The sequence below is a fragment of the Xiphophorus maculatus genome, chromosome 10, assembly GCF_002775205.1.
Source record: "Xiphophorus maculatus strain JP 163 A chromosome 10, X_maculatus-5.0-male, whole genome shotgun sequence".
In the NCBI taxonomy this organism is placed as follows: domain Eukaryota; kingdom Metazoa; phylum Chordata; class Actinopteri; order Cyprinodontiformes; family Poeciliidae; genus Xiphophorus; species Xiphophorus maculatus.
In genome coordinates this window covers 3,338,050-3,357,128 of record NC_036452.1, presented here as the reverse complement: position 1 = coordinate 3,357,128, position 19,079 = coordinate 3,338,050, and the positions used below count along the sequence as shown (strand labels likewise).

General features: G+C 36.0%; 2 protein-coding genes across 2 annotated transcripts; one reads left to right on the top strand and one right to left on the bottom strand.

The window, feature by feature from the left end:
• Nucleotides 1-131: 131 nt before the first annotated feature.
• LOC111609948 (ferritin, lower subunit-like) lies at nt 132-2,153 on the bottom strand. The gene is made up of 5 exons (XM_023341539.1): nt 2,082-2,153; nt 1,515-1,618; nt 1,295-1,441; nt 700-825; nt 132-629 (listed from the first exon to the last, which is right to left on the bottom strand). Exons 2-5 carry the CDS (start codon nt 1,614-1,616, stop codon nt 480-482), a joined length of 525 nt encoding a protein of 174 aa, XP_023197307.1. The 5' UTR covers nt 1,617-1,618; nt 2,082-2,153; the 3' UTR covers nt 132-479.
• A 3,536-nt stretch (nt 2,154-5,689) lies between these two features.
• On the top strand, nt 5,690-18,744 carry LOC111609877 (receptor-type tyrosine-protein phosphatase H-like). Its single transcript, XM_023340777.1, has 25 exons — nt 5,690-6,043; nt 6,350-6,428; nt 6,506-6,763; nt 6,936-7,199; nt 7,378-7,635; nt 7,809-8,066; nt 8,737-8,994; nt 9,258-9,521; nt 9,713-9,970; nt 10,163-10,420; nt 10,613-10,876; nt 11,084-11,341; nt 12,415-12,669; nt 12,777-13,007; nt 13,363-13,632; nt 13,711-13,804; nt 13,896-13,943; nt 14,351-14,432; nt 14,564-14,651; nt 14,767-14,840; nt 15,917-16,051; nt 16,242-16,364; nt 16,532-16,692; nt 17,260-17,395; nt 18,040-18,744. The coding sequence occupies exons 1-25, from the start codon at nt 5,966-5,968 to the stop codon at nt 18,166-18,168; spliced, it is 4,581 nt and encodes a 1,526-aa protein (XP_023196545.1). The 5' UTR covers nt 5,690-5,965; the 3' UTR covers nt 18,169-18,744.
• Nucleotides 18,745-19,079: the final 335 nt, after the last annotated feature.

The following is a 19,079-nucleotide window of genomic DNA, read 5'->3' as shown; positions in this document are numbered from 1 at the left end:
ATCAGTAACTTTGTTATGAAGTGAGATCCAAAATAAAAATCCATGTGGTCAGTCCTCGATACTCTCAGAAACCATGAATAAGCAGAAACCACATTCAGACATGATTAGACCACAGACTGCAAGACAGGAAATGCTTCAAAGGTTTAGATTTATTAGATATTGAAATAACAATTTGATTCAGAAATGGTTTGCATTTGGTAAAAAAGTGAAAATAGGACCATGGAATGCATGACATGATACAGACCAAATATGATTCATTTCACAGAAACAGCTTATTACAAAAATTATGGCTTTTGCTACAACATTGAGGCTCCTAGTTCATTTAGAAAAGTTGAGGTAATTCCAGTTAACATTTGACCTATTGTACAGAAATAGTTTACCGTTAAATATGCAAATGGTTTGTTTTAACAGAAACAAATGCAGCTTTTACCCCCTTTGGAAATGTGGACAGCTGGAGAGGTCTAATGCTGCTTTTTTTTTTAGAGGGTGTGTCTGTCGAACAGGTAATCTGCCATGGAGCCGTGCGGGTCGGAGGTGGTGAGGCTGGTCAGACTGGTGATGTAGTCGCCCAGCTTCTTGATGGTGTCATGGCTGTCGACGAGGAACTCCCGCTCCAGGAAGTCGCACAGCTGGAAGAGGAAGAAAATGTAACAAAACCTGAAGAGAGCATTTATGTTTTTAATAATCAGCTAAACTCACATGTGGGTCTTTGTTGCCGTCGGCTCTGCGGTGAACATCCATGATGAAAGTGTTCAGGGACTTCTGGTATTCCAGGGAGAAGGTCAACGCATCCAGACCGTCTCTCCAGTCCTCCCTGCTCGGTTTCTAGGAAACAGATTTAATCTTTCTAAATATAGATCTAATAAATGCAGATTTTAGCAGTTTTTCCCATCTCCACATAAATTCAAGTTTTAACTAGTTTGGCCACTATTGTTTTTTAAAACCCCAAACTTTTTTTTTTAAAAATGACAAATTTCCCCCAAGTCATCCATTTTCAAAAGGACCAAAAATTTGCAGCTTTACCACTAAAACTGCTGTACAATGTAGTCAGGATGACCTCATCTAGCAAAAGACATTTGATTTCATTTTAATCCACTAAACTGACTGGAGGTTTCAGACTTTAATATTTAAAATCTTTACCCAAAACCTGCCACAACTGGAAGAGTTTGACATAAAATCTCATTTTAGCCCATTAAAGGTAACATGAAGTTTATTAGAAACCAGACTGAGGTTAAAGTCCAGTGTTTAAGCCAGCAGCTGCCCAGACTGATGACATTTGAAGTCTTTAACTCACAGCGATGGCCCGAAGCAGAATCCGGCCTCCTCTGGTGTTCTGGTATTCCAGCAGCTTCTCAGCCTGTTCCCGCTCCTTCATGGAGCGCTCCAGAAAAAAACAGGAGAAGTGTGGCAATGCGACATCATCCCTGTCAAAATACATCCCCTGAAAAACAAAAAAAATATATATCAGAAACCAGTCAGCAGATTGTAACATGACTGACTTCAGCTGGACTTACCAGGGCAAGGTAGGTGTAGGAAGCGCTGAGCTTCAGATTGATGAGCTTGTTGATGGCGCCTTCAGTCTCTGGATGGTAGTTTTGTTTCACTGTAGTCTGCATTTCTAACAGAAACACAGAGGCCTTAACACTATGTAGAGTTATAGTTGGATTGAATTAGGACTTCAGATGCTAATCAATTCTTAAGGTAACAGTTTAACTTCCAACCCAAAGTCTGTCTATGATCCAGTTCAGCTCTCCAGTATTTAAAGGCTCCGTGAACCTCCGACCTAAAACCTTCATCCTGTGTGGTTGAGTGATGACGGGTTTAACTCTGATGTAACCTCAGCAGGCTCTGCTACCAGGCTAACACTTTGCTACTTTTACCAAATCACACCTGAAAGCACCTGGAGGCTGCAGCTCAAGCTAGCAGGCTAATCCCACAAGCTAACAATGACGACGAAAACAAATGAACGGTTAGCATCGTTAGCTCATAAAATGGACTAAAAACAAACTTTATCTTTAAACAACGTGTTAGTTAACTAGATTTTATAACTATTTTACAATGGAATTGAAAGAATTACTTACTTGTTGGCGTTTTGTTTACCCCAAACAATACAACGGAGCTTGTCTTCTTTGGCTTTTATATGTTGAAGCTAATTAGACACTTTTACCGATTTATCACTGCAAAGGTGTTTAACTTGACAGAGACACACCTGTGTCTTTGCTTCAACACACCTGAATCAAATAATCAGGTCATTCGCAGGACTCTGGACAACCTGACCGCATATTTTTGTTATTTAATAAATTACCTTAAGAAAACGAAACTGATAGAAAGGATATACGTTTTATTTATTTATTTATTTAATTAATTAATTAAAAAAAGAGGGTGGGAATATATATATATATATATATATATATATATATATATATATATATATATATATATATATATATATATGTAGTATCCCGATCCACACTCCATTCCAGTTGATGGCGGTAATGCACATCAATAAGTTGCTTGCCAACCGCCATTAAAAAAAAAAGAAGAAGAATAACCTGACCGCATTCTGATGAGGGAATTCAGTAATTTGATTCAGGGACAAATCTGAAAAAATACGGGACATCAGAATTCAAGGACTGGAGTTTGAAACCTCATATGATGGATAGAACCGAGCTCTGGGTTGTTCAAAGTTTAGGTTGTGGGTCTATAATCCAAACCTGCTTTAAACTTCTATTGTGTTCCTAAGTAAACTGGTAAAAAGTCACTTATTAGTAAAGAAACACTTAGCCACTTATTAGTCAGATTCAATTACGTAACTGAAAACAATAAAAATAATCATTAACCTTAATGATTATAAACATAAATAGTTTTTTGATGCAACAACTGAGTAAATCCCATTACAGGATCTACAGAGGTCAATACCTTTAACAGACCTGAACAGCCAAAGTCACAGCAATAAAAGTATGTTTCAGTAACGGAAGTGATGAGAGGAATGTAATATCTTTGTTCGTTTTCTGGGAAGACTTTGTTATTCATTATAACGTTGTTACATTATGTTAGCCTTGCCTAAACAGAAAAGGTTCTTCTGTAAGCTAATATTAGCCTTGCCTAAAGGTTCTTCTGTAAGCTAATTTTAGCCTTGCCTAAACAGAAAAGGTTCTTCTTTAAGCTAATGTTAGCCTTGCCTAAACAGAAAAGGTTCTTCTGTAAGCTAATGTTAGCCTCGCCTAAACAGAAAAGGTTCTTCTGTAAGCTAATGTTAGCCTCGCCTAAACTGTAAGCTAATGTTAGCCTCGCCTAAACAGAAAAGGTTCTTCTATAAGCTAATGTTAGCCTCGCCTAAACAGAAAAGGTTCTTCTTTAAACTAATGTTAGCCTTGCCTAAACAGAAAAGGTTCTTCTGTAAGCTAATGTTAGCCTTGCCTAAACTGTAAGCTAATGTTAGCCTCGCCTAAACAGAAAAGGTTCTTCTGTAAGCTAATGTAATGTCAACTTCACATAGTGAATAGATCTACACTTCTCTCTTTATTTGAGATGTTTATGATCATGTGTTTGTTTTTAAGCTAAAGCGTTTGTAAAGCAACTACAACAAAGAAAAGCTTTATATTCTTGGTGCTCCTCTCTGCTGACCTACTATCTGTCTGGATTGGTTAACTATCCAAAAAGTTAACTAGTCTGTTCTTCAACATGAAATTGCGTCAGTAATACATTTATTCATTTACAGCATTCAGATAACATTTTTCTCCAAATTCAGTGATAAGATAAGATAAGATAAATCTTTATTGTCATTGTCACAAGGACAACGACATTCAAAGGGTGCCATCAGTCGGTGCACATGCCCAAAAACAAAAAATAACTGTCTCACAATTCACACACACAAGAATCAACAAACAACTGGCAAAAAAAAAAAAAAAGGAAGAACAGCCACATTCTCACATACATCATTTATGATGATTAATGGTTGTTTTTGATTGCATTTAGCTTTGTTATTGCTATCGGGTAGAAACTGTCTCTGAGACGGTTGGTTCTGGTTCTGGTTGCTCTGTATCTTCTGCCTGAAGGCAGCAGTGTGAACAGAGAAGGTCCGGGGTGAGAAGTGTCCTTTGTGATGTGTTGTGCTTTTCTTAGACATTTTCATTCATCATAGACATTAGTGCATTTTCATTAGCATTAGGGAGAAAGAATGGATTCTGATATAGCTCTGATTCTGTTTCCTTTGGGTTTTCTGTAACTTTTCTTTTTTCATTAAATCCTCATCACCATGATCCTCCTGAGTTTCTGTCTGCATTTTAGTCTGGTAAAAAAAAAAACAACAACACAATGACACCTTCAGAAAATTCTGTTATAAGTAACAAGGTTTGGAAAATGAACTCAGAGTTTGTTTTTTAAGGTTTCCATATGCAGGTACAAGAAAAACCTTTATTTGACTTCTACTTCCTCCATTTTTCCCCACAGTGAAGAACAATAAAAACAAACACTTTGACGCAGCTTAGGTAACTCATAAAACGAGAAGTGACCTGGGTTCTGTCAGTCATATTTTTCCTTTTACTAGTTACATATTGGCTCCAATGTCAAGGAAACCAGAGATAATGCAGCACAATTCACTTAATTATTAAAAATATCACATATAATCCATTCTTAAAATATGTGACATTTTAAGAATGGTGGATAAAAACTTGTATTTTTGGTGTGTGTATTATGTGTAATCAGTTTTAAATCTTTTTTTTTATTTGACAATAAAGATGATTCTGAAGATAAGAAGCTGCTCACAAGCTGTAAACTGGCAGTGCAGCAAATAAAAAGTGATCAACATTAAAAATAATATTTAACTCTAGAAACTTCCTTGATGAATGCTCATTAACGGATCCTGAACAATTTGCACAAGGTGACTGACGGAAGCAGTAGGTGGAGAAAATTGAAAAGGAAACATAATGATTGACTTCATCACTGGGGAAAAGGAAAAGAAGCACAAAGATCTGGGTCAGATCACCGAAGCAGGACTGAACGCAGCAAAGACCTGATCATTGTGTAATATTGAGTTTTAACAATAACAACGATGAGACGTTTATTCCTAAAATCCTCCTCATGCAAAACTTTGATGTTCCTAATTCTGCTCTGGATAAGTGTTTTTTTTTTCCTTTGACATTTTTTCTTTTCATCCCTTCAAATACTAAGAGGAGAAATGCAGAGAAAAATATTTTAATATTTCCAAGAAAGGAAACAACTTTACTAGTATTCAGTTTACGTTTGGAGTCAGAGTTTGAGTGAAAAGAACATTAAACCAGTTTAAGTTTGTTCCTGTTACAGGTTTGAGGATCTGAAGGATTTATGAATTGTTGTATTAAACACCACAGCAGATAACTGTAAATAATAGATAACAATAAATGTCTCTACATTTTATGAATTCTAATACGTAAAGAATGTTTTCACAAGTAGAAGTTTCAAATTCATGAGCTTGAAAATATTTGACAAAATACAAACAGCTAGAATTGTAAACACATACATTATGCATTTTAAATTCACGACAGCCATGTTTGATTTTGAAGTTTGTGTTGGTAAAACGGGTTATGAAGCGCACAGTTCCTGCTGATATAAAGCAATCAACGTTAATAAACTTTTAAAGCAGGCAAATCTGCTTGATCGATGTCCCCTTGAAAGCAGCAAACTATAACCGTTAATAAGGAAGTGCCAGGCGGGGCAAAGGTCCCCGAGCAACACAAGTCTAAAAAGGAGAAGCAGTTATTTACTGTGTCACTTGTGAGTAAGAGAAGGGACCAGAGGTTACAAAAGGAGGACCTGGTTAGGAATTAAAAGTCAACACTGGATTTATTACGGCACTGAATCAGCAGCAAGCAGGGGGAAATTTGCTGTTTCAGTCAACACATGAGGTGGCCACACTGGAAGAGCTGAGGTTTATCTGACAGCGGAGAAGAGCCTCTGCATCTTCATGACTTTAGGTGAATAATCAATGACAAAGATGGAGCTTTTATCAGTCAAATCCACATCAGACCTCCTGTTACTCTACGGCTTCTTCAGTCTGCTTTTGGTAAGTTCTGTATCATCTTTACATTTACTGGGTCAGATTTACTGTGCAAAAAAAAACGCTGAACCTCAACAAAAGGAAACAGTGTTAACCACAGAGGGGCTCATGATAGTCATCGCTGTACTTCAGCTCAAGAAGCAAAAGTTTACTTTGCCTGTCCAAAAAAAAAGAAAGGCCTGTAGCAAACGCTACAATTTGTTTGGACAACTATCTTTGGAAAAAGTATTTCTGCATCTACTGTTGATAGTCAAATAGTTCTTCAGCATCTTTAATGTGTTTTTTTTTATTAATTTATCTTCATGTTCTCAGACTGTAACAGTGAACTCCACTACATTAGAAAAAATGAGAACATCTGAACTTACAACAGCAGGAAAATCCACAGAACCTGGTTAGTATAGAAAGTATTATTATTGTTCATCTTTTATAAGTTACTCTTAGCTTTTATCAAGTGTTTCCTCTTTTCAGCTCCTGAAAATGTAATAAATGTATCAGTGGTGACCCAGAACACCAGCAGTTTAACTCTGCAGTGGGACAAAGTTAACAACATCTCAACATATAAACTGCAATATGATTCTGACACAAAGAACATCAATGATGCTGCTGGAGAAACATTTGTACAATATGTGGTCTCTGATCTGACTGCTGGGAGAAAATATAGTTTCACTCTTTTCACTGAGGCCAATGGAGTCAAGAGCTCTGGATTCTCATTCGCTGCTGCTACAGGTTGGTGATCTGTGAATCTTATATCAGAAATGAGAAAATCACTCTCAGCGTATCTGGAGCATCACCTCTATGTAATTAAATCAGATTAGATAATTCCTATTTTTTTGTCCAACAATACAATTTTTTTAATTTTTTGCTTTTCATCAGATGTCTCTGTCTCTTTGTTTTTCAGTTCCTGAAAATGTAGAAAGTGTGTCAGTGGTGACCCAGAGTGTAAACAGTATAACTCTGAAGTGGAACAAAGTTATCGGCATCTCAACATATAAACTGCAATATGAAAAAAATGGTACTACTGTCACTAATAACATCAATAATGCTGCTGCAGTTGTACAACATGTGGTCTCTGATCTGACTGCTGGGACAGAATATAATTTCACTCTTTTCACTGAGGCCAATGGAGTCAGCAGCTCTGGATTCTCATTCTCTGCTGCTACAGGTTGGTGATTTCTGAGTCTTGTCTCAGAAATTAGAAAATCACTCTCAGCGTATCTGGAGCATCACCTCCATTTACTATGCAATTAAATCAGATTAGATAATTCCTATTTTTTGTCCAAGAATACAATTTTTTTTATTTTTCGCTTTTCATCAGATGTCTCTGTCTCTTTGTTTTTCAGTTCCTGAAAATGTAGAAAGTGTGTCAGTCATAACTCAGAACACCAGCAGTATAACTCTGCAGTGGGACAAATTTAACGGCATCTCAACATATAAACTGGAATATGATTCTGTCATTAATAACATCAATGATGCTTCTGAAGAAACATTTGTACAACATGTGGTCTCTGATCTGACTGCTGGGACAGAATATAGTTTCACTCTTTTCACTGTGTTGAATGATCTCAGCAGCTCTGGATTATTATTCTCTGCTGCTACAGGTTGGTGATTTGTGAATCTTACATCATTCCAAGATGATCACACTCAGTGTACCTGGATCATCATGTCTTTTTTTCCACAAATTAGATAAATAATTTTTTTTTTTCATGCAATTCTTACTCTTTGCATATCTGTCTTCTTAACTTTTGTCAAGTGTCTCCTCTTTGTTTTTCAGCTCCTGAAAATGTAGATAGTGTGTCAGTCATAACTCAGAACACCAGCAGTATAACAATAAAGTGGAATAAAGTTAACAGCATCTCAACATATAAACTGCAATATGATTCTGACCCAAAGAACATCAATGATGCTTCTGGACAAACATTTGTACAACATGTGGTCTCTGATCTGACTGCTGGGACAGAATATAGTTTCACTCTTTTCACTGAGGCCAATGGAGTCAGCAGCTCTGGATTATTATTCTCTGCTGCTACAGGTTGGTGATTTCTGATAGTTAATGAGAGAAAAGTTGGATGAGTTTACAGAAATTATTCACGCACAAAAACAACAGTTACTAACTTCCTCACAAGTTACAGATAATTGACATCAAATCTCAGGATTCAGACGACATCGACACATAAATGATTATAGTGTGAGACGTTTTTTGTTTTCACTCTAAATTATGATGAATCGGTCGGTTACACAGTTTAGACATAATTATTCTGGAAGATTTAGATTTAAAATGTTTTTCATTCAACCTAGAATTTTATTTCTGATAAGAAATGGGGCAGGCAGCTTATCAGATCATAGAAATATATCAAAAACATGTAGATTACTAAATTAAAAACTTTTTTCTTTGCATTTGATTAAAAAAAATCAATAATCAATTAAGCAAGCTTTATCAGCGTAATAGCAATGAATGCTTTCTGTTATATTTCACCAATCTATCTGTGGTTATAATCTCCATATCTTTGAGGATGGAAGGCCTCCTTGCCATCACCCTCATGAATTGATGTCATTTTCAAATATCAATTTTGCTTAAACTCAGAAGAAACATATTGGTAAAATAAATAAAAAATCACTTTAAATCTAATCCTGCAGATTGTATAAATAACCTCAAATTAACTCATTAATTCAGATGTTTCTTTCTCCTCTTTGTTTTTCAGTTCCTGAAAATGTAGTAAAAGTAGAAGTGGAGGCAAGAAACACCAGCAGTTTAACTCTGCAGTGGAACAAAGCTAACAACATCTCATCATATAAACTGGAATATGATTCTGTCATGATGAACATCAGTGATACTGTTGGAGAAACATTTGTACAACATGTGGTTCCTGATCTGACTGCTGGGACAGAATATAATTTTTCTCTCTTCACTGTGTTGAATGAAGTCAGCAGCTCTGGATTCATATTTACTGAAGCTACAGGTTGGTGATCAGTAAATATTAATGTGAGAAAAAGTGGATTGAGATTAGTAGCCACCTGGAAATATCAATTAACTGCATAATAAGTAAAATATATTCCACAATAAAAGTGGAAACTATCCATGGTCAATAACATCAAGAGCATGAACATTTGATTATTATTTGTTGTTTTAATGTTCACTTTGGTTTTTGATATTAATATGATTTTCTGTTACAAACTACATTCAGCTTTTCATCAGATGTCTCTGTTTCCTCTCTGCTTTCAGCTCCTGAAAATGTAGAAAATGTATCAGTGGAAACTCAGAACACCAGCAGTATAACAATAAAGTGGGACAAAGTTAACAATATCTCAACATACAAACTGGAATATGAAGAAAATGGTCATACTGTCATTAATAACATCAATAATGCTGATGCAGTTGTACAACATGTGGTCTCTGATCTGACTGCTGGGACAGAATATAATTTCATTCTTTTCACTGAGGCCAATGGAGTCAACAGCTCTGGATTATTATTCTCTGCTGCTACAGGTTGGTGATTTGTGAATTTTCTCTCATTCCAAGTTGATAACAGTCAGTGCATCTGGAGCATCAACTAATTTTTTCCTCAACATTAATATAAATTAAATAATTCATATTCTTTATCTCGATTGCATTATTTTGCTGTGCAGTCTGTCTAATTTACATTTCTAATATGTCTCTTTCTCCTCTTTGTCTTTCAGCTCCTGAAAATGTAGAAAGTGTGTCAGTCATAACTCAGAACACCAGCAGTATAACTCTGCAGTGGGACAAAGTTAAAGACACCTCAACATATAAACTGCAATATGATTCTGTCCCAAAGAACATCAGTGATACATCTGGACAAACATTTGTACAATATGTGGTCTCTAATCTGACTGCTGGGACAGAATATAATTTCACTCTTTTCACTGAGACCAATGGAGTCAGCAGCTCTGGATTATTATTCTCTGCTGCTACAGGTTGGTGATTTGTGAATCTTATATCATTCCAAGATGATCACACTCAGTGGACCTGGAGCATCATGTCCTTTTTGACCACAAAATTGATATAAATTAAATAATTCATATTCTTTGCCTGAATTGCATAATTTTGCTGTGCAGTCTGTCTAAATGACATTTCTAATATGTTTCTTTCTCCTCTTTGTTTTTCAGCTCCTGAAAATGTAGCAAAAGTAGACGTGGTGGCAAGAAACACCAGCAGTTTAACTCTGCAGTGGGACAAAGTTAACGGCATCTCAACATACAAACTGCAATATGATTCTGTCACAAAGAACATCAGTGATGCTGCTGGAGCAACATTTGTACAACATGTGGTTCCTGATCTGACTGCTGGGACAGAATATAATTTCACTCTCTTCACTGAGGCCAATGATCTCAGCAGCTCTGGATTCTCATTCTCTGCTGCTACAGGTTGGTGATTTGTGAATCTTATATCATTCCAAGATGATAACACTCAGTGTACCTGGAGCATCATGTCCTTTTTGACCACAAAATTGATATAAATTAAATAATTCATATTCTTTGCCTGAATTGCATAATTTTGCTGTGCAGTCTGTCTAAATGACATTTCTAATATGTCTCTGTCTCCTCTTTGTTTTTCAGCTCCTGAAAATGTAGCAAAAGTAGACGTGGTGGCAAGAAACACCAGCAGTTTAACTCTGAAGTGGGACAAAGTTAACGGCATCTCAATATACAAACTGGAATATAAAGAAAATGGTGATACTGTCATTAATAACACCAGTAATGCTCATGCAGTTGTACAACATGTGGTCTCTGATCTGACTGCTGGGACAGAATATAATTTCACTCTTTTCACTGAGGCCAATGGAGTCAGCAGCTCTGGATTATTATTCTCTGCTGCTACAGGTTGGTGATTTTTTAATTTTCTCTCATTCCAAGTTGATAACAGTCAGTGCATATTTAGCATCAACTCAGTTTTGTCCACAAAATTGATATAAATTAAATAATTCATATTTTTTGTCTGAATTGCATCATTTTTCTGTGCAGTCTGTCTAACTGACATTTCTAATATGTCTCTGTCTGTTCTTTGTTTTTCAAATCCTGAAAATGTAGCCAGTATGTCAGTCGTGACCCAGAGTGTTAACAGTATAACAATAAAGTGGGACAAAGTTAACAGCATCTCAACATACAAACTGGAATATGGAGAAAATGGTGATCCTGTCACTAATAACATCAGTGATACTTCTGGAGAAACATTTATACAACATGTGGTCTCTGGTCTGACTGCTGGGACAGAATATAATTTCACTCTCTTCACTGAGGCCAATGGAGTCATGGCAGTCATTGTATTCTCATTAACTGCTGCTACAGGTTGGTGATTTTTTTACTATTAACATGAACAAATTTTGAAATAGCTGAATTTACTGACTGAAAAAATGTGAATAACAGGGTCACCTATATTGGAGCTTTTCAGAATCCTCACCCAGTGGATGATTAAACATTTAGTGATTTATAACAGTTTGCAATCTGTTGTTTTGTTTAGAAATTAATTTTCAATATATCTCTGTTAGTTATTTGAAGCTTTTTGTGACATATTTTATTTTAAAATATTAGCAAAGAGAGTAATTAACCTCATTAAAAAAGAATATTGTCCGCTCTATTCAATCTAAACGCTTTCAAACAGACAAAAAAGAAGAGAGAGACAAGTGATTAAATGTTCTACTCGAGGAGAGAAAAAGAGGAGAGTGTGATTTTTACAGTCTCCAAATTCACTCTCAGGTTCCTCTCTTGCTGCTCCTCTTTTATTAGGATAAGGGATTCCTGGTTACAGAAGTTAGCAGCTGCTGGAAGGAGGGGCAAACAAAAACCCAGCCGCTAACACACACTCATAAATCTTTTCAATACAATGGAATCTCCTGTCTTTGTGCATGTGAGGTCTCAAACGCAGTTTCCGTGTCTCTGGATCACAAGCTTCGACATTTAGCCTTTGGATGTTTTTCTTATCAGGTCTCAGTTTTAGTCCCAGAGTGGCTGGTTTCTGCTTCCTGCAGACATTTGTCACACAACTCAACTTCCAGAGAAACACAGAAAGAATGCCACAGTCTTTTTAGATAATGACGAGGATATACTGTATATATATATATCTGGGATATTATTTACAATTCTAACAAATATAGAAGAAGGTTTCATAAACAGAAACATATTTTTGTGCTTTTACACTTAAAAAGTTCCCTGGTTACATCTGGATAAAAGAAAACCACAAATAAAGCTTCAGCTTCACTATGTTGTGATTTGGTTGCAGACTATGATTATTTTCTCAGATTTAAAATTTATCATCAAATTAGTTGGACATAAAAAGATGAGAACATTTTCATACAAAGATTTTATAAATCATTTATGTTAAAGTAATGACAGGTCATGATTGTCCTGTTTTGTTTCCTCAGTTCCTCTGAGTGTGACGTCGGTTCGTGTTTCGGAGCGTTTAGTGGACAGAGTAACTTTACAGTGGGAGAATCCAAATAAAGCCTGGAAACACAACCTGAGTATCAACGACACAAACGCATCAATAACCCAGGAGGAGACGACAAATGTGTCATATTTCATCTCCAACCTGAAGCCTGGGACGATGTATGAGTTCAGTGTGATCACAGTGTTCTCTGGACTGAACAGTTCTGCTTACGTCGATCACACAGTAACACGTAGGTACACAGGGCTCGGCAGAAGACAAATAAAACCTTTTTCTGCATTATTGTGTTGAGTTAAAGAAACAAAGAAGGCAAAATAATTGTTCCTTTTTATATTTCAGAGATCGACTGCAGTGCCGTATCCTGGAGCGTCACCAACTCATCGATCCAGGGAACAGTTGAAGGCTTGTTCTCCAAAGCTACGGCCTCTAATGGATCAGAACCTCTGATCAGTCCTGAAGGGAAAAACGTGACATTTTCTGACCTCCTTCCTGGAGCAACCTATAATATTTCTCTACTGTATGAAACATCGTCTGCACCTTATCCACAGTGTAGCATCGAAATACCCATCAGTAAGTACAAACCACTCATCATAACTTTATATGCATTACAGACGTTATATTAAACTTATAATAAGTCTTGGACTGAGTATGTATTATTGTATTGGTAAAAGGAGATGGACTCTCCATTGATGGTATTATTATTATGGGTCATACAATTATCTTAAATGTGCATTGATATACATTTTATTCATGAAGGTATTTAATTCGAAACTGACATGATTTCATAACTGATAAAAATATTTTACAGGACATGTTTATAATGTAGAACCAAATGCATTTTATAATTCTGACAAATTAATAAACTCGTCTTTCTCTTTACAGTATTTGTTTTAAAAATAATAATTTTCTGGTTCTTTCCTCCCAGTTCCTCCTTCTTTAGCTCCTCTCTGCAGCTACTGGGGTTCTGGCTACAGCGCTCAGATTAAATGGGTCGAACCGGATGGTGTGTGGACGACAGCTGAACTCAGCATAAGTGGGAAAACTTTCACTCTAAATCCAAATGAGAATCGTCTCATTGTGGACGGACTTCAACCGGCCAAAAAGTATAAAGTCTCTGTGATTTCAAGGCTGGAAACAAAAGCTGATCCCTTAATATCTGAACCATCAATTATTTTCTGTTTGACTGATAACAGAGGTGAGCAAAGCTGCACACATTTTCTGTTTTGCTTTATTAAGTAATAATTTCTCTAATCTATTAAATGAATCCTTCCAGGAGTCATTGGAGGATCTCTGGTCGGTGTTCTGCTTTTTGCTGTTCTCATCTGTGTCGTTGTGTTTCTTCTCCGTAAAAAGCCAGATATTATCCGGTTAGTGCTTCCTCAATGACAGAACTATCACTAAATCTGATCGATTGTATGAAATTTACCATTTCAATCTTTATATTTGTTTAAATATCAGAAAAATACCTTTCATCCATGAATCCAAAACAACAGAAAGAAATGAGAGGTGAGTACACTGTAAAACAAAACATCCTGTTCAATATTAATGTTCACAACTACTGCAACTGGGCAGAAAAACTGAAATAGCTGAGAATAAAACTTCTGATCAGTTTAAGAATATTGTTTACTGTGGAAAAGTCTTGACCATCCAGCTTATTCATATATTACTTTTAATGTCAAGATGTCTACCTAGTTTACGTACAACTAAACTAAATTTATTAAGTTATTTTAGGTTTGTAATACTATTTTGCACAACAAAACTTCATGTGTTTCCATATGTTGCAGTAATTGATTTTATTGAGGCAATTAGTTTGCATGGATTTAAGTAAACACAACATATTTTCTTTGCTGTAAGATTTGTTTTTTCAAGTTTACATATTGATGAAATCATAATAATAATCTGTTTTCTTCCAGAACTGTTTCTGCAGCCAAATTTCCAGACCACTTCCAGCAGCTGAGTTTGGATGAAAACAGAGGATTCAGTCAGGAATACGAGGTTCACAAAATGAAAATACCCACAATTAAATCTTCTCTTTCTCTACTCTGCTTTTAAAACAGTTTGTCTCATACAATGCATGTATTTCAGGTATCAGTTGTTTAATTTTATGGTGTCGTATTTAATTTTAGGCTCTCGTTCCTGTTGGCACAGACCAGACATGTAAGGCAGCGATTCTGCCAGAAAACAGAGAGAAGAACCGTTTCAACATCCTGCCTTGTGGGTTCAGGTCTTATTGTTGCTCCATGTTTACATTGAAATACCAGCTGAAGATGTTTAATGAAATGTTCATCTTTTCTTTTCTCATCTGAGAGTTTCTGTGTTTCCTCAACAGATGACTGGTGTCGGGTCAAGCTTAATACATCAGCCCCCAAAGAGACGGGCTATATAAATGCCAGTTACATACCAGTAAGTGTCCATATCAATAACGGGTTTGCTTAGAGAAGAATGTTCTTATTTCTCCAGGACATGAAGTAAAGTCCAGAGTTGTTTATTGTTTCAAAAATAAATCAGTAGAAATTGTTTTGTTGAGTTTTTTCTCCTCTGTCTAAATTTTTAGGTACAACTTCTCTATTGGTCTTTTTTTCTTCTTTATTTATATTTAAGGAAATATCTTGGCACAGTTATGGCAACTTTCTTATTTCATTGTTTTCTTGGTGCAAAGCGAATGTATCTGCTGCAGCAGTCTGTACGGCAGCGGCTTTGAAAATGTTTCTGACAGAAGATGCTGGGATGTCTGCACCTTATTTTAAAATATTTGTTTTAAAATAATTAGCTGGGCTCATTTAGCTGGGCACCAGCAACTGGAACTAACATCGGTTTTTATTTTGCCGACGAACTGCAAAGAGCCTAACAAAAAACAAAAACAAAAAACTTTGGCTGCGTTCACAATGCAGCCTGAAGTGACCCAATTCTGACTTTTTTTATTTTAATTTTTTTTTTTGCCTGGTTGTTCACATTTCCAAATTTAAGCGACTTTTCTGTAATCTCCAGTGTGAACTGCAAACACCTGAAAGTGTCCCGCATGCGCAGTAGAGGGCGCAATAAGGTCATACATAGTGCTCAGTTCTTGCCAACCGCCATAAAAAACGTAGAAGAAGAACTCAGTGTTTGCGGAAGTAAACATGGATGCTAACGGTGTAACATATCTTACGATTTTGAAGTTGTTATCCAACCGGAGCTAACACAGCAACAACTTAATCCTCGTTATCTTCCGCCATGGTTGTTGTTTTTCTTCCCGCTTGCGTTTCAGGGCGCAGAATAGTGACGTCTGTCGAGTATCAATGACGTTCAGGTCGGCTCAACGCGACATGTCTGTACAGACTCCGGCTGTGTTTGAAAAGATCGGATTCGTATCGGATATCCAAGTGGCCTGGGTCGCGTTCGAAAAAATCCGATCTGTGTTGTTCATAGTGTCATAAAACGATCAGATACAGGTCGCAGTAAGAAAAATATCGGAATAATTGGGTCCGTTTCCTCTGCAGGGCTACAGCAGCAGCAGAGAGTACATCGCCACGCAGGATCCTCTGCCCAACACCGTTGTTGATTTCTGGCGGATGATTTGGGAACAAAAAGTGAAGAGAGTTGTCATGGTTACCAACCACATCGAAGCAGGACTGGTACGTTTTTAAAAAACAAAGTTATTAAAGAGTCAAATTTTAAAGGAAGTTGAATTACAAAATAAAAGTTAATAGGTAACTTTCCTTGTTAAACTGTAATCACAAGGGAAATGAATTATAGCAGATAGTCAAACTGTTGTTTAATCAGAATATGAATAATGGAAATTTTATGGTTTTTTTTTATATGTAGACCAAATGTGCACAGTACTGGCCTGAAGGCATGAAGCAGAGACAGTATGGAGACGTGTTGGTCTCTGTAACATCTGAACTGAAGGAGCAAAACTGGACGCTGAGGCAGTTTACCGTCAAACAGGTACAAGACTTCAGGTTAAGACATAATATTGAGTCTAATAAAACTCTAGACTCTTTTGGTTTTGCCACATACATAGTTGCTCTTAAAAATTCCTTTTTTTTAAGGAGTTCCAGCGTTTTTATGAAGTTACACTGAATGTTTTATTGAATATTAATGTTTCCACCCAGAAAAGAAGCTCAGAGGAACGATCAGTCAAACATTTCCACTTCACTGTCTGGCCTGATCGCGGCGTCCCTCAGGGCACAGAGGTCCTGATCCAGTTCAGAAGGATTGTGAGGCAGGACATGGAAAGTGACGGATCAGAGTCACCAACCGTGGTTCACTGCAGGTACACACCAGTTTACCCAGTTTACCCAGTATGGTCTGTCGTTACTCCAAAGATTTCAAGGTTGTGGTTCTGATGGACTTAAATAAACCCAGATATTTAATTTTGTTTTGCTGTCCTAAACATATGAAAACACTTCAGATTAAATGGTTATTTTTCTAAATATATATCTTCAAATATGTCACTATATTATGGCACCTTATTTTTAGTTTTTTTACACATGTACAATCCAACCTTTTGGATTTTGGTAATGTAGTCAAAAGATGTAAATATCCATGCATGAACTTAATTTAAAAGAAAATTCCTGACAAAGAATAAAATCTACATAGAGTTAAGATAATTTCTGTGTTTGAAAAGTTAAAATCTTTGGACATTTGAGCTCAGAAATTAATTAGATTAATCAAAAAACCACGAGGTTTTTTTCCAAAACCCTAATACTCTGTTGTGTAGATGGAGAAAACATTTGCAGGTAAATTTCCCATATGAAACATGACTAACCTGTTTAGGTTGGAATAAAAAAGTGGATTATTTGCAGTTGAACACACCAGAGCTGCTTGTGTTTCTGTGCAGTGATGGAGTGGGAAGAACGGGAACTTTCATCGCTCTGGACTTCCTGCTGCAGCAGCTGGAGAAACAACAAGCTGTCGGCATCAAGGACTTTTTACACAGGATGAGGCGACATCGGTCACACATGGTGCAGACGGAGGTAAAACTGCTTTATGCTGCTTCAGGATAATTATTGAAGCAATATAAACCAAAAAGATAAGTTGTGGAAAATAATATGTTTGCCTACTCTACCCTTTTGTGTCAAATTAAGACTTTTCTGGTGACAAATCTGAACTGTAGAGCTGAATTATCCATCTAGAACTTTTAAATGTGCTGAATTTGAAATGAAAACATTAATATCTTGTCCTTAATACTGATGGTTCTTTATTTATTTTGAACAAACTCAGGCTCACACAAACAGATAATCTGAAAAAGAAGTAAATAAATAAATGAGCAGAAGCCTGTTGTAAATATCTGTTTCCGTCTTGATCCAGCTGCTGCTGCTGAGTTGAATTTAGTTTCTTTTCATGACTGAATGTATTACATCATTATAGAAGAAATACAGAACAATGTCTTCTTAACTGTTTTTTAATCAACAATTTAAAAATTTTAAGAATAACAAGAGAACAGTACGACCTTAAAGCTGTTTACTTTTATTATTTACCTATAAACTACAAATGTCAGTTTGCCTTACAGTAATTCTTAGCTGTTCTTTTTATAATCAATTGCCAATCAATGTTCAAATTGACAAATTGCAAGAGGTTGTGTTTAAATAATGAGACATTTTGTTCATTTCCTTTCCAGTCGCAGTACATTTTCCTGCACCAGTGCATCATGGACAGGCTGCAGCGATGCGCGACCCAGGATGAACACGTTTATGAGAACGACGACACGTTGTACGCAAACACCATCTATCTTAAAGAAATTATTTAACACAAAACTAGTTTCATTCCTGGAATAACTGTAGATAATGGCAAACCAACTCTGTGGATAGTTTAAAGGTGGACGGATTGATAAAAATATTGATAATATCAATACCAAGTCGGTATTGGTATTGGATAGATATTAAAATTGACACTTTGGTTTCACATTTTCTGTTGAGATTTATTTTATTTTTGTATTTTTGATCTCTACCTTAAAAGAAGATGTTGTGAGATTTTCTCTGAAATGTTTTTGCACTTTATTTAGGAAAAAACATACTCAATTTTTATTTTTTTTTTCAGTTTATTGTGTTGATGTTAAAGTATTTTGTAGATGCCTATCAATTTTTTCCAAATTCTGTCTTAGCTTTTAACAAAATAAAAAAGAAGAAAAACTACAAAACAGTTTTGTTTTGTGACTTCTGATTGGTCAGAAGTTTATTATAACAAACTTAAATAGTAAAACGTATCGGTATTGGTATCGGTATTGGCGATACTGGTTGTGCTATCAAATCGATACCAAAATATCTAGCATTGCACACCTCTAGATGTGACTGTTTTATACTGAATGTTTAATAAATGCTGTACTGTAAAAAAATATCTTGTGAAATTGTACATTTCCTTCCTCCCAAGTTTAATAATTATGGAGCCAATTTAGGAAAATTCCTCCTCAGGTGGCCAAAAAAAAAAGACTTAGATTTGATCAAAAATCTCGAAATATGAATGTAAGAAACGTTACTCAGTACAACAAAACTCAGTTCAGTGTAAAAGTGATTTTATATTCAAATTACCAAGCAATAAACTTCAGAGTCTCCAAGGGCCAAAATACAACGAAATATTATCTTTAACTGGAAATATTGTCTTTAACACACAAGAACAATGCTTTAGCTCCTTGACCAGCATAAAAATGTGACATTTAATTGA

Coding starts and splice junctions, on each gene's coding strand:
- LOC111609948 (XM_023341539.1), bottom strand. CDS start 1,616: ATGCAGACTACAGTGAAACAAAACTACCATCCAGAGACTGAAGGCGCC. Junction 826..1,294: donor TTCTGCTTCGGGCCATCGCT/GTGAGTTAAAGA, acceptor TCTGTTTCCTAG/AAACCGAGCAGGGAGGACTG. Junction 630..699: donor ACGGCAACAAAGACCCACAT/GTGAGTTTAGCT, acceptor TTCCTCTTCCAG/CTGTGCGACTTCCTGGAGCG.
- LOC111609877 (XM_023340777.1), top strand. CDS start 5,966: ATGACAAAGATGGAGCTTTTATCAGTCAAATCCACATCAGACCTCCTG. Junction 6,429..6,505: donor AGGAAAATCCACAGAACCTG/GTTAGTATAGAA, acceptor TCCTCTTTTCAG/CTCCTGAAAATGTAATAAAT. Junction 8,995..9,257: donor CATATTTACTGAAGCTACAG/GTTGGTGATCAG, acceptor CTCTGCTTTCAG/CTCCTGAAAATGTAGAAAAT.